Raw genomic sequence first — 13,832 nt, 5'->3', positions numbered from 1 at the left:
CGTCATTTTTGTCATGAGATGAGTAGAGGGTACCGACTTTATCCCGAAAAAGAAAGACGTGAAAACTGAACTTTTATTTTCGAACTTCCCTCGATGAAAATTTTTTGAAAAAGTTTTAAACTTCCCCAAAAGAAAAGACATGAAAAAGGAAAGAAGTTTTGTTTGTTTTAACTTTTGTTGTTTTGTTTTTAGCCTGTGTTTTGCAGTTCTTCTGTTCTGCTGTTGTAGTGTTTCTTTGTCTGGTCCTTATTCCCAGAACCCTTCATAGAAGATGGCTGGGACTCTGAGTCCAGTAGATGCCTCTAAACTTCTCTAGAACCCTTCCTAGAAGGTGGCTAGGCTAGTTTTTAGGCTGCTGGTGGTGGTTTGGCCTGGTTCAGGTCTTTTGGTAATTGTTGTTGTTGCAACTTTGGTTTGTAAGTTGTAACTTCCCCTTTTTGGTAATAAAAATCTCTATTTACCAAAAAAAAAAAGTTTTGAACTTCCTTGGTGAGCAAGACATAATGAATTGCATGGATTGAATTGCTTATCTTGAAGATGGTGTATTGAAGCATGCTTATAGGCCAAGAAGCGAAGGAAAATTACATCATTTGACACGATAAATGAATGAACTTAAGTCATGAAGCTAAGCATCATATATGGTGTAAAGAAACGATCTTGAACGTCACTTAGGTCTGGAAGCTAAGCACACTATAGATGGAGTGATTATTGTATACTGAACGGTGCTTAGGTCAAGGAGCTAAGCACGATATGCTTTTACAAATCAAGACGATATGCTTTGTATGATTACAAATCATTGATATATAAATGTTGCTTAGCACATTATGCGATGCGTGAAACAATGAACATTGCTCAGGTTAGGAAGCTAAGCTAAGCAAGTATACAATGTTTCTTTTAATGAATGTTGTCTTGAAAGATGATGAAGCATGCACAGTGTTGAAACAAGATCTCGTGAAAAAGTGTTCTTAAAGGGAAGGGTGATATGGATATGGATGTATGAGTGAAGTGTGTGAATGTGTTACTAAGGCTGGCTGCAAAGGTTATGGTGATGGAAATATATGTGATGATGACTCTTTAGGCTGGGTAGGCTAAATGATGTAGGTTCAAGCCCCCAAGTCTAGCTCTAGATGGATAGGGATAAGCATTGGATATTCTTTGACTCGATCAAACATGAATATGAATATAAATGTGGCCGCACCTCAATGTGAGGTTGCCTACGTATCGATTAGCTCTATCCAAAGTTTACACAAGTGTATATACACCTCAAAGAGGTCTTTTAAGGGTTGTAATATGGTTAAGTTGATGGTTTAAGAAGAAAAACGTACAAGACTCAAGACCCGAGAGAATCCCTAAGTTATGTAATTGTGAATTTGAAAATTTTGATTTTTGAAATTTATTTACTACGTTTTTTTTCCTTTGATTTTTTTTTAATTCTTTTGAATCAATGTGGGAAATCTCATATAATGTGGTCCACCACTCACTTACCATTCATGTTTCTCGGGCACGGTACCAAGCAATCGATGAGAGACGCAATTTGAGACGTGTTCATATCAAAGGCATTGGAACACTTGCCCTTAGACGTTGTTTTATTGTTGCTTAGCTGCTTTTTTTTTCATTTGTTTTTTGAATTTTATAGAATTAAACATCTTCCAATCCTTGGGTTGAGTGAATGTGGGTTAAAGAAATGAAGGCCAAACGTTAGACGAGTCTCAAAGTGGTTGATGAAGATATGGAATGTGTGCTAGAATAGTTAATGGGGAATGACAGGGTTGGAAAGGTGCCTCAAATTAGTGGTATACCTTGTGTTTAGTTTGGCAATTTATTTTTGTTTTTTTATTTTATTTATTTATTTTTTTTAGCAAATGACATGATCAAATGCAAAGGAATGAAATACTCATTGATGGAACATGGCATATAGACTCTTGGTCTAATAAGGGTCATGGTGATACTAGAATTGCTACAAGGATTGATAGGGGGCTTCTGAATCAGGCTTGGTTGAACAAGTATTCTCATGTTAAATCTATCTATCTTCATCATCTCCTCTCTGATCACAACCCTCTTTTGGTTGAAGTGAGTAGATTTGTTGCTGCTAAGGGGAGACCTTTTAGGTTTCTTAATTGCCAAGCTGATCATGTTGACTTTTGTTCTATTGTGGAAAATAGCTGGCATAGTGTTACAGATTCTTCTGCTATGGTTACTATTTGGCAGAATTTGAAATCTGTCAAAAAGAACCTGAAGGATCTGAACACTAAGTACTTTGCTAATGTTGATGAGAAAGTTGATGTGGCTCTTGCCTCTTTGAAAGCCATTCAGGACCAGCTTGCTGTGGATTATTCTAATTCTGACCTTCATGTTAAAGAGGCTGAAGCTGTAACTATGGTGAAGCATTGGATGTATATCCAGGAGTCCATTTATAAGCAGAAATCTAGGGTTGATTGGATTAAGCTGGGGGATTCCAGTTCTCACTACTTCTTTTCTGTTATGAAGCACGGGCAAGGTAGAAATAGAATTGATTCTATCTTCACTGAAGATGATGTCTTTTTGAAAGATCCTGTACTTATTGAAAATGAGATTGTGGGGTTCTATAAAGGGCTCCTTGGTTCTAGTGCTAGTTCTCTCCCTGCTGTTGACTTGGCCACTATTAGGAGAGGTTCTCAACTCAGCTCTAGCTCTATTGATATTTTGACTTCTGTGGTTACTACTTCTGAGATTGATAATGCTCTAGCTCAGATTGGAGATGATAAGGCGCCTGGAATTGATGGTTTCAATGATGTTTTCTTCAAAAAGGCTTGGCCTATGATCAAAACTGATATCTATGCTGCTATCTTCTCTTTCTTTGAGACTGGTGTCATTGCTAAGCAGTGGAATTGTACAACAATCACCTTAGTGCCTAAGGTTCAGCATCCTTCTTATGTTAAAGAGTTTAGGCTTATTTCTTGTTGTACCATGTTGTACAAGCTGACATCCAAAGTTCTCACAAACAGGATTTCTAAAGTGGTGGGGACTATTATTAATGGCTCAAGCTGGGTTTATCCCGGGTAAGCACATTGGTGACAATATTCTCCTGGCTACTGAATTGATCAAAGGCTACTCTCATAAGTTTGTTTCTCCTAGGTGCATGATCAAGATTGACTTGAGGAAGGCCTATGACTCTGTTGAATGGCCCTTTTTGCAGATTGTTTTAGAAGAGCTTGGTTTCCCTCATTCTGTTGTGAAATGGATTATGACTTGTGTCTGTTTTGTTTCTTACTCTGTGATGGTTAATGGCTTTCCTGCTAAACCTTTTTCTGCAAAAAAAGGCCTTAGGCAAGGAGATCCTATGTATCCTTTTCTTTTTGCTCTATGTATGGAGTACCTCTCTAGGTGCCTTAAGGAAATGACTGGGAATCCTAATTTCAATTTTCATCCTAGATGTGAGAAATTAGGTATTACCCACATGATGTTTGCTGATGATCTTCTCCTCTTCTCTAGGGTTGATTCCATCTCTATTCAGCTTCTCTTGCAGGCTTTCTAGAAATTCTCTTGTGCTTCTGGTCTGATGGCTAATTTAAGTAAGAGTGAGGTTTATTTTGGAGGTATCTCTGATTCTGATAAAGATCAGCTGCAAACTTTTCTTTGTATGAGTAGAGGTAGTTTGCCTTTTAGATATCTTGGGGTGCCCTTATCTTCTAAAAAGCTTACTGTTGCTCAGTGTAGGCCTTTGGTTGAAAGGGTTACTGCTAGGATTGGATGCTGGACTTCTAGACACTTATCTTATGCTGGCAGGTTACAACTTATCAAAAGTGTTCTCTTTGGTATTCAGGCTTATTGGGCTCAGATTTTCATTCTTCCTAAGAAGATTCTTAGGGAAATTGAAACTAAGTTCGGGGTTTTTCTTTGGACTGGGAAGAACACTTATGCAGAAAAGGCCCTTGTCTCCTAGCATCATATGACTCTTCCTAAGGTTTGTGGTTGCTAGAATATTACCTCTCTTGGTGATTGGAATAAAGCTGCTATTTGCAAGGTTCTTTGGGATCTTGCCCACAAATCTGATAATATGTGGGTGAAATGGGTGCATACCTATTATTTCAGCAATAGGAATATTTGGACTGCCACTATTCCCAAGAAATGCTCCTGGGTTTTGAAGAAAATCTTGACTTGCAGAGATATAATTGATGATATTGGTGGCTGGTCCTCTATTATGAAAAATGGGAAAATGAGTATTTCTAAACTCTATGCCCGGATTCGACCATAGGCTCCTAAAGTAGGGTGGAAAAGAATTGTTTGCAATAACCAAGCCGCTCCTAAGAGTATTTTCATTACTTTTTTTTTTTTTTTTTTGGTAAGTAAGAAAGTATATTACTATCAAAAACTGTACAAATGTACAAAGAATACAAGCCTGACAACAGGCAACTCCAAAACTACACAAGACCTAAAACAAAGGCCACCCCCCCCCACCTCAAGCTTTAAACTCCTCAGTTGCCACCTTCTAGAAAGGGTTCACCTGAAGGAGAAAAAAGCAAACCTATCCAGAAGCAGTCTGCTGCCTTCTAGGAAGGACACAGACCACAACTGAAAAGGACTAACAAAAAAACAAGCAAAAAACAAAAAACAGCACAGCGTCAAACCAAAATGAACTAATTTGGGATGCTGCTGTACAGTTCCTGTATCCATTTGCATTGCAATCTACTCCAATTCTTGTTTATAAGCTGCTTGACTCTGTCCATGCTCACCCTACCAATAGCCTTACAAAGCTTGGAAGGGTGAATAACAGCTTTCTGCCAAAAAGCTGTATTCCTAGCAAACCAGATGTGATAAACAACACAAGCCAGAACTGCCAGAACCACCTTCTGCTGCACCTTATCTTTCACTGCTCTGATCCAGTTCTTCCAAACCTCATCAATGCAGAAATTCTGATTTGGAATATGGAGCCAATGGGAAATTCTCATCAAACACTCTTTACTGTATCTACAATTAAAGAACAGATGTTGTCTGTCCTCAATATTAGCACCACACAGCAAACAACTATCCTCAGCACAAGCATCATATTTCAAGAGTTTCTCTCTTGTTCTGAGTCTATCATGCATAGCAAGCCATAAAATTAAAGAATGTTTGGGGATTGAACTTATTCCAAACCCATTTACACCAATCCACCTTTGTTCCAGCTCCCTACAGCCATTTGTAGCACTCAGAAATTCTATAAGTGCCATTCATCCAGCTATTTTGCTCAAAACCTTCTTTTAGCTGGTCCTTAACTGCACATAATCTCCTCCAAGCCTATCCTGCAGACCTTTTAGGACTATAATTCCACCAGTCTTGGTCTCTAATGTACACAGCATGAACCCATTTCACCCACAGAGAGTCCTCTTTTTTAGCTATTTTCCACACATACTTCCTCAATGCTGCCCTGTTCCACATTCCACAATCTCTAATACCCAGGCCACCCTCAGCTTTGCTTTTGCAGACCCAATCCCAGGTAATTGGGGGAGCCTTAGACAAAACAGCATCTCCACACCAAATAAAAGCTCTGCACAACTGAGTAATCCTCAAGATAACTGACTTAGGTAAAAGCACACACTGAGCCCAATAAGTATGCAAACTAATCATAACAGAGTTCACCAGCACAACTCTTGTAATATAAGACAGATTTCTGCTAGACCAGCAGGTAATTCTAGTCAGCATCTTATCAACTATAGCATCAAAGTCAGATACTCTCAAGTATTTAGCATTCAGGGGGATGCCAAGATATCTAAAAGGAGTTTCTCCTATAACAAACCCAGACTCAGACACAATTTCCTGCTGCATTTCAGACTGCACACTCCCAAAGTAGATAGCAGATTTGTCAGCATTAGCCTGTAAACAAGAACAACCCTCAAAAGCTTTCAAAGCTCTTACTAGGAGGGAGACAGACTTCTTATCAGCATAGGAAAATAACATAAAATCATCAACAAAAATTAGGTGATTTAATCTTAAGGATTTGCATCTTTGGTGAAATCTAAAGCCTCTCTTTGCTCCCACTTTTTTAAGCAGTCTTGAAAGGTACTCCATCACAATGACAAACACCAATGGTGACATAGGATCACCTTGCCTGATTCCTTTCTTACCCTTGAAAAAACCATTCAGACCACCATTAATCATAATAGAGAAAGAAGGGGAAGTAACACATTCCATAACCCAAGATATGAACTTGCTGGGGAAGTTTAAAGCCTGCAGCATATCATGGATAAAGGACCAGTGCACAGAATCATATGCTTTCCTCAAATCCACCTTAATAGTACATCTAGGAGACTTTCTCTTGTTATTGTACTCTTTTAACATATCCTGACACACTAAGATGTTGTCCAGAATAGATCTCCCAGCAATAAATGCACTTTGATTCTCATTAATTAAGCTAGGCAGCACCTCTTTGAGTCTTTCACATAGCATCTTAGAAATGATCTTGTACAGCACATTACAGCATGCAATTGGTCTAAACTGGTTTACTTTAGTAGCATTGTCTAATTTAGGAACCAGAGTCAAAGTAGTTTCATTCACCTGTTTCAGCAGCTGACCATGCTCAAAGAACCCTAAAACTTCCTTACATACCTCATTCTTCACCACTCCCCAAGCATTCTTGAAGAATTTGCTAGAAAAACCATCAAGGCCAGGAGCCTTGTCATCCTCAATACTCCAAACAGCATTTCTCACATCATCCTCGGTAAACACTCTGCATATACTCATATGTTTCTCATCATTCACAATAGGGCCAACATCTATAGCAGCTTAATGGACTTGTCTAGAAGGGGTCCTACCAGTGCCTAAAAACTCTTTATAGAAACTAATAAAAGCTTCAGCAATTTTATCAGGGTCCCGAATGATATCACCATTCTCAAGCTGAATGCTATACACATTATTATGCATTCTTATTTTCCTAATACAAGCATGAAAGTAAGAGGAGTTAACATCACCTTCTTTCATCTAATGTAACTTGGCTTTCTGCTTCAAAAACTTCAGTTTTGCAGAATGAGCAGCTAAGAATCTTTCCCTGGCATCATTTTCCATTTGAATCAACTCCAAATTCTTAGGATCCTTATTTAATTGACACTGCACCTTTGCTAAATCAGCACCAGCTATAGCATCTGCACTCTCCACTGAGGAGAAATTGGTCAGATTTAACACCTTGAGAGCTTCTTTTACCTTTTGCAGCTTTCTTACCACAATGAACATATCAGTTCCTCTCACATCACTATTCCAAGCCTGTTGAACAACTTCCTGGTATCCTGGAGCATCAATCCACATATTAAAAACCCTGAAAGGTTTCTTAACATTCCCATTACACCCAAACATCCTCATAATACAAGGACAATGGTCCATTAAGCCCTCAGGCAAGAAATCAGCTCTAAACTCCCTGCAGTTTTCAGTCCATAGATCATTAACCAAGATCCTATCAATCTTTGTACACACTCTGTCACTCCCTTGCTGCTTGTTGTTCTAAGTAAAGAACAGACCCCCAACTTTAAAATCCATTAGACCATTTTTCCTAACACATTGTTTGAACTTTTCAATCTCAGCAAAAGTAACTGAGGAACCAATTCTATCCTCAGTATTCAGAACATTATTGAAATCACCCCCCAAGATCCATGGACCCATAATGTCCTTTTTTATCTCCCCAATATGACGCCACAACACCTCTCTTTCATCTGCAGTATTCAGCCCATAAACAACTGTATACCAGAAAACAAACTTAGAAGCCTTGTGAACAACTTTCACATGGATTAACTGAGTTTCAACTCTATCAATCTCAACCTGAAAGATATCAGGTAACCAAACAATCCAAATTCTCCCTCCATGATGCTTACTATAATTTGCAGTCACAGACCACTTACCACCAAAACCAGTGAAGACCTTACCAAAATTACTAGCCTTCACTTTTGTCTCCAGGAGCGCAAACAAACCAATTCCTTGGTTCTTCAAAAACCAAAGAACATCACAAACTTTATTTAGTTTGTTAAGGCCCCTGACATTCCAAAAACCCCAATTATCCATGGAGAGTGTATGAGCACTCCCCTGTCTCCCAGTCACCAAACAGAACCCTCCCATTTGTTATTCTGCAAACTGATCCCATAGAACATTTATCCCCATCAGTTATCCCAGAAACAATATCTGGATCAACATCAGCAACAAAATTGTTCTTATCCACTCTGATGCCTTGAGGTTGTTCTGCCTGCTGATTTTGCTGAGCCTTAGGCATCCAAACCTTCCTTACCACAGGTTTCTTCTGCTTCTTTTGTTGTTGATTCTTAGCAAGAGGCTTCTGAGACTTTACTCTGTGATTAGAACAATCCCTATCTCCATGTCTCATACCTCTACAGACACTACAAATAATAGGCTTCCTTTCATATATCACTTTCTGCTTAACATCAACACCACATTCATCCTGAAACTCAATCTCATCAGGTAGCTCACCATTTATTTTAACCTTGACCATTATCCTAGCATACTCAAGCATTTCCTTGGTAGCTGTGCTTCTATCAGTCTTAACTGGTTCCCCAATTAGCCCAGCTATTTTCATTAAGGAAGATTGACCCCAGAATTTTAAGTTTAGTCCTGGCAATCTGACCCAAGTGGGTACTTCAAACACCTTCTCATTTCCCAAATCCAAACCTGGCTCCCACCTCTTCATCATTACAGGTCTACCATCAAACAAAATAGGTGCAGAGTTCATCACCTTTTCCCTTCCTACCACTGTCTTGAATCGAACCAGAAAAACCCCATTATTCATAGCAGAGATTCTATCTACTCCATATTTGCCCCAAATTCTTCGCACAAACCCACTCATTACAGACAATGAAGGTTTACCACAAAGAACATAACAAACAATTGCTGACTTCCAAAACTCAATTTCAAGTAGAACATCTTCCTCAGTTAATTTCATTTTCACCTGTTTCCTATTATCCATTTTGCAGCATGAATTACAATCAACTCCATTACTACTAGCAAGATTTAAACCCTCATCAATCGTATTCTTAAACATGCTACTCCAGCTAATACCACCCGATTCATTAGGGATTGCAGAAACAGGGGTTTCAAAAACTGGGTTCCGAAATTGGGGGTTCAAAAAGTTTTCCTCCAGATTCACATGAAAATCATTTCCTAACCCATCATGTTCATTAATCATCAACAATGGAGTCGGATTAATAGACCCCGTACAAACATCAGAATCTACTGTTCCATTGAAATGAATAGGATTAGGGGTTCGAATTACCTGTAGCCATCGATTAAATTCTTCACTATGCAGAGCCTTATCCTCCTCCGTCACCATTCTCACCGAAATCTCCTCAATCGCCTCCCCATCCAGCCTACTTTCAACCGAGACATCATCCATGGCCATACTTTGTTTTTGCTCGTCGAGGTTCCTCGTTCTTGGCTTCGTTTTCTTCTTCCCTTTCGATTTTGAGCCCGAGGATTTCTTCCCCTTTCCTTTCCTCCGTTTTTCCATGGAAATCGGCTTCCAAAAAGCTCAAAAACAAGTTGAAAATGGCGGGTATCTTTCTCTCTCTAGAGTTTCTCTCTTTCTCTTTCTGAAATCGTGTATTTGCATTACTTGGTTAGCTCTGCTTGAAAAACTTGCCACTAAGGACAGAATTGTTAAGTGGAATGCAAGTTGTGATCCTATTTGCTTTTTCTGCTAGAACTCTTGTGAAACTGTCTCTCACTTGTTCTTCTGCTGTCCCTACTCTAAGACTATTTGGGAACAGATTTTAAAGCTTCTTTATGTGAAAAAAGCAGTTCAACCTTTTCATATTGAACAACAATGGATAGTTAAGAATTGCAGGAAGTCTAGCAGCAAGGGTAGAGTATACTCTATGTGTTTTGTTGAGGCTATCTACAGTATATGGCTATAGAGGAATAGTTTGATGTTTACAGGTGACTGTAAACCTGCAGAAACTGTCTTTAAAGACATTATTTATCATGTTGCTATTAGATGTAAAGGAACAGACAGAAAGTTGCTTTTGCTTCACTGAATTCTGGTGTTGCAGTTGTCTGCTGTTTCTGGTGCTGTTCTGATTGGATGGCAGCTGTTCAGCAGCCTGGTTTTATTGGTTTCTGGCAGCTGGTTGCTGTTTGGGTTGCTGTTGCTGTTTGGGTTGTTGTTGCTATTTGGGTTGCTGTTGTTGCTTTGTTGTTGTTGTTGTTCTGTTGCTGTTGCTGTTTTGTTGTTGTTATAGTGCTGTCTTGCTGCTTTTGGTCTGCTGTAGTGGTTAGGCTGGCAGCTGGTGGTCTCTTGGTCTGCGGGCTTTTCTGGCAACTGTTCTAGTGGTGTTGTTGCTCTGTTCTGCTATTGCTGTGTCTAGCTGCTGTTATTGCTGTTTTCTAACCTTCTGCTGCTGTTGTTGTTCTGACTGCTACAATCTGGCTCTGGGTGGCAGCTGGTGCAGTTGCTGTTCTGGTAGTCTGTTTTCTGCAGCTGCTGGTTCAGGTGTTGTTGCTGCTGTTCTGGTGCTGTTGGTGGCTCTGTTCTGATTTGCTGCAGGTTGCTCAGGGTGGCAGTCTGTTGTTGCTGTTCCTGAGCTGTTGCTGTTGCTGTTCTCTGGTTTACTGCTGCTGTTTTGGTCTTCTGCTTCTGCTGTTTTTTTTTTTAGTTAGCATTTTAAAATTCGTTTTGGTTTTTTTTTTTTTTGTGCTTAGCTTGATTGTATTTCATGAGTTGATGTATTCCCTCTTTTGTCTAGTCCTGTTGCTTTTGCAGCTGAGTCTAGGTGGGGGTTTTCTATTTTCAGTTGCTGGGTTGGTGTTTCTTGTTTGCAAGAGTGTCCTGATTTGTGTTTATTTTTTGTGTTCTTGGGCCTGGTTTCCAGAACCCTTCCTAGAAGGTGGCTGGAAGCTTGAGCTCAGGTTGTTCTTGTCTCTTTCTCTTGAACCCTTCCTAGAAGATGGCAACAGATTGAGCTTGAACTGTTTGGTGGTTGGTTGGCCTGTGTTTCAGGTCTTGTGGGGTTCGGTGTTTGTTACTTCTTAGCTCGTGTAAGTTGTAACTTCTTCTTTTGGTAATAAAATTCTTCATATTTACCAAAAAAAAACACATGGCATATAGACATAAGGATAAGGAGAACCTATGCTAGACTTTTTAGGGGATAAAGGTTGAAACGAAAGAAAAAAAGCATGAAATCTTGTATGGAAACTTGTCTTGTGCTTCGTCTTAATGGTTGCCTATGAATTACTTGTTACCGCCAAGAGGGAAAAGAAGTTTGTTATTGCTGATGCTTTGATTGGGAGAAAAGAAGGAAGGAATGACGTTCCCCTTAGTTTTCCAACCCTTGCTTAGTGATTCTTGAACTCGAGTATTATGGAACAAAATGAGCTCACTTAATGCATTGGCTCAATACTCGGATGGAAAATGATTTGAAAACCGATGGAAAATACTCCACACATTCCTATTACGACGGAAAACGACGCATGCATGGTCCTAATATACCAATATAGTGTATTACTTGAAGATAAAGTGTGTGAAACGACTCAACATGTGTGATTAGGAATCTCTGTATGATGTGTTTTAGCCGGTAAGCTTTTTGACACGTTATTCATCCTTTTTAATACCGCTTATTACTGATTTTTCTTTACTTTGTTCTCAACTTACGCACTTGGACATGATAGGACTTATGAAGCTGGTTGACGCTTTGAAGTACTGCATCATCAAGATTCAACGTGGTGCGAGTAGTCGGGGCGGTTCGGGCGATGTTCTCAAGGTATGTTCACTTTTTTTCCATATTTACCATTTGCTCTATCTTGTGCCATTGACATCTTTTGATTTTGTGTCTTTCAGGAGCGACAGAGTTCTCGCTCGCGCTCGAGGCACAGAGACTCGGATGAGGGGGAGCCTAGTCGCGGCAGACTCTCCTGTGGTTCGTCGGCATTCTCAATCTCAGCGGCAGCCTCGGCCTTCTCAACCGTTTCACGAGGCTTAGTGGCAGTAGCCTCAGCCTTCTCAGCCATTCCATCATTTTCAGGGTCAGTGGCAGCGGCCTTCATCTTCCCAGCCTTAACAGCCTGAGTTCAGGCCAGTCATTACTGCTGTGGACAAGGGTTTATACTCAATTCCATTGTCTGGGGCGCTTCCTCCACCAGTGCAGGGCTTATTTTTAGTTCCATTGTTTGGGACGATGCCTCCACCGACGCTTCCTACCTCTTGGAGTCAGCCCTCATCGTTTTCCACTTGGACAAGTCCTACTTTGAGTTTGTCTGCTACTGGAGCTATAGGGACTAGTAGGGATACTACTCCTTATGATTCACTTTGTATATTTTATTCACAGTTTGTGCATTTATTAATGTATTAGTGTGTGCTTGAGACGCATTGTGTGTGATTGTGTATTTATCAATGACACGAAACAAAATGTACCTACCTTCCCCAAAAGAAAAAAGAAAATAAAAAATGGGACAAATTTTACAATTTCCCCAAAAGAAAAGAAATAAAAAAGAAAATGGGACAAGTTTTACAGCTTCCCCAAAATAAAAAGAAAAATAAAAATAAAAATGGGACAAGTTTTACAACTTCCCCAAAATAAAAAGAAAAATAAAAATAAAATAACAAAAAACAAAAAATAAAAAATAAAATAAATGAAGAATTTTATGGTGAATGAAACTCTCGAAAAACAAGATTAGAAGATAAATAGCGAAGGCAAAACAATAAAAATCCAGATAAGAATAGGTGAAGGATAAAAATAAGAAGATGCGTGGGCACCGCGACACGGCATTATGTACCGTGTCACAGCAAAACATGTCGTGTCGTGGCACTAATTCCCGTGACACGATGGGATTTCCCGTGTAGTTTGCGCGTATTGAAAGATAGATTTTGAGTATTTCCAAGCGTTTTGGCTATAAAATAACACCATTTTATCCGTGATATGCATAATTACAAAACATAAAATTTTTAGAATTTCATATTTCAATAATAATGTCTCGGAATTTTAATAAAACATTGCGTGATTGGTCCCATTCTTTGACCAATGCGGACAAAAGAGAGCTGGAATTGTTTCATGTCAGAGGCTTATTAGCTTTGAGACATGTAGCAATTGAACATGATTTTCTTAAAGCAGCTTTATATTATTGGAGTCCATAAACGCATTGTTTAAAATTTGATTATGATGAAAATATGTCCCCTGCCGGAGGAATTCGGTGCCATCTTTGTTTTTCCTGCCAGAAATCTCATTGCGATGCCTACCTTACGTGAGTATTATTACCAAGACTTTGAACGCCATCTGAATCTGACAGATCCAGATTTAAATAAAATTGTGTGTGCTAATGAAGTAGATTTAGATAAACTTGCAAATTTGTATTTTAATCGTCCTGTCTCTGAGTCTTATCATGTATACCGTAGAAGGGCTTATATTTTTTGCATGTTTAGCAAGCTTTTATTTGCAAAAGGTAGGGTAGAACTTGCTTGTTTAGCGTATGTGCTTGAACATGTGGAATCTGGGGGATCTCCTATGCCTGCTTGCCTTGGAGAAACTTTGTACGGCCTTGACAAAGCAAAAGCTGACCGGAAAGCCATCAGGAAGGGCCACCCTCTTGTGGCCAAATTCAGCCTCTAAATATGATTTTCGAGCAGTTTTTGATTTTAACGAAGTTTTTTTTATACTTAAAATAATAATATCCTTGAGTTTGATTAATAAAATTAATTATGTTTAAATTTTATTAAGCATAAATATATGTTTTTATTGAAGTTTAAAGTGCTGGAAATAGTTTCTAAGTACAACTTTTGATGTTTTATAAAGAGGGTTTAATCACCCATTAAAAAGGGAGATTATTAGGGGTTTTTAAATAATTTTAAGATTTTTATTAAACTTTAAACTTGCTGTAATTTCATGTATAAGAGT

General features: G+C 39.0%; 2 protein-coding genes across 2 annotated transcripts; both read right to left on the bottom strand.

Annotated features, from left to right (window-relative positions):
• Positions 1–4,504: 4,504 nt before the first annotated feature.
• Positions 4,505–5,189, bottom strand: LOC145642947 (uncharacterized). The gene is made up of 2 exons (XM_081694105.1): positions 4,713–5,189; positions 4,505–4,561 (listed from the first exon to the last, which is right to left on the bottom strand). Exons 1-2 carry the CDS (start codon positions 5,187–5,189, stop codon positions 4,505–4,507), a joined length of 534 nt encoding a protein of 177 aa, XP_081550231.1.
• A 1,747-nt stretch (positions 5,190–6,936) lies between these two features.
• On the bottom strand, positions 6,937–9,457 carry LOC145642946 (uncharacterized). Its single transcript, XM_081694104.1, has 3 exons — positions 8,051–9,457; positions 7,463–7,926; positions 6,937–7,366 (listed from the first exon to the last, which is right to left on the bottom strand). Exons 1-3 carry the CDS (start codon positions 9,455–9,457, stop codon positions 6,937–6,939), a joined length of 2,301 nt encoding a protein of 766 aa, XP_081550230.1.
• Between the last annotated feature and the right edge of the window lie 4,375 nt (positions 9,458–13,832).

Source organism: Chenopodium album, chromosome 8 (genome assembly GCF_948465745.1).
Source record: "Chenopodium album chromosome 8, dcCheAlbu1.1, whole genome shotgun sequence".
NCBI lineage: Eukaryota > Viridiplantae > Streptophyta > Magnoliopsida > Caryophyllales > Amaranthaceae > Chenopodium > Chenopodium album.
The sequence above is the reverse complement of the archived record's forward strand: the minus strand, read 5'-3'. Positions and strand labels throughout refer to the sequence as shown.

Coding starts and splice junctions, on each gene's coding strand:
- LOC145642947 (XM_081694105.1), bottom strand. CDS start 5,189: ATGGCACTTATAGAATTTCTGAGTGCTACAAATGGCTGTAGGGAGCTG. Junction 4,562..4,712: donor TTTGTAAGGCTATTGGTAGG/GTGAGCATGGAC, acceptor TTTTTTTGTTAG/TCCTTTTCAGTTGTGGTCTG.
- LOC145642946 (XM_081694104.1), bottom strand. CDS start 9,457: ATGGAAAAACGGAGGAAAGGAAAGGGGAAGAAATCCTCGGGCTCAAAA. Junction 7,927..8,050: donor GCAGAATAACAAATGGGAGG/GTTCTGTTTGGT, acceptor TGGTTTTTGAAG/AACCAAGGAATTGGTTTGTT. Junction 7,367..7,462: donor GATTTTAAAGTTGGGGGTCT/GTTCTTTACTTA, acceptor TGAAAACTGCAG/GGAGTTTAGAGCTGATTTCT.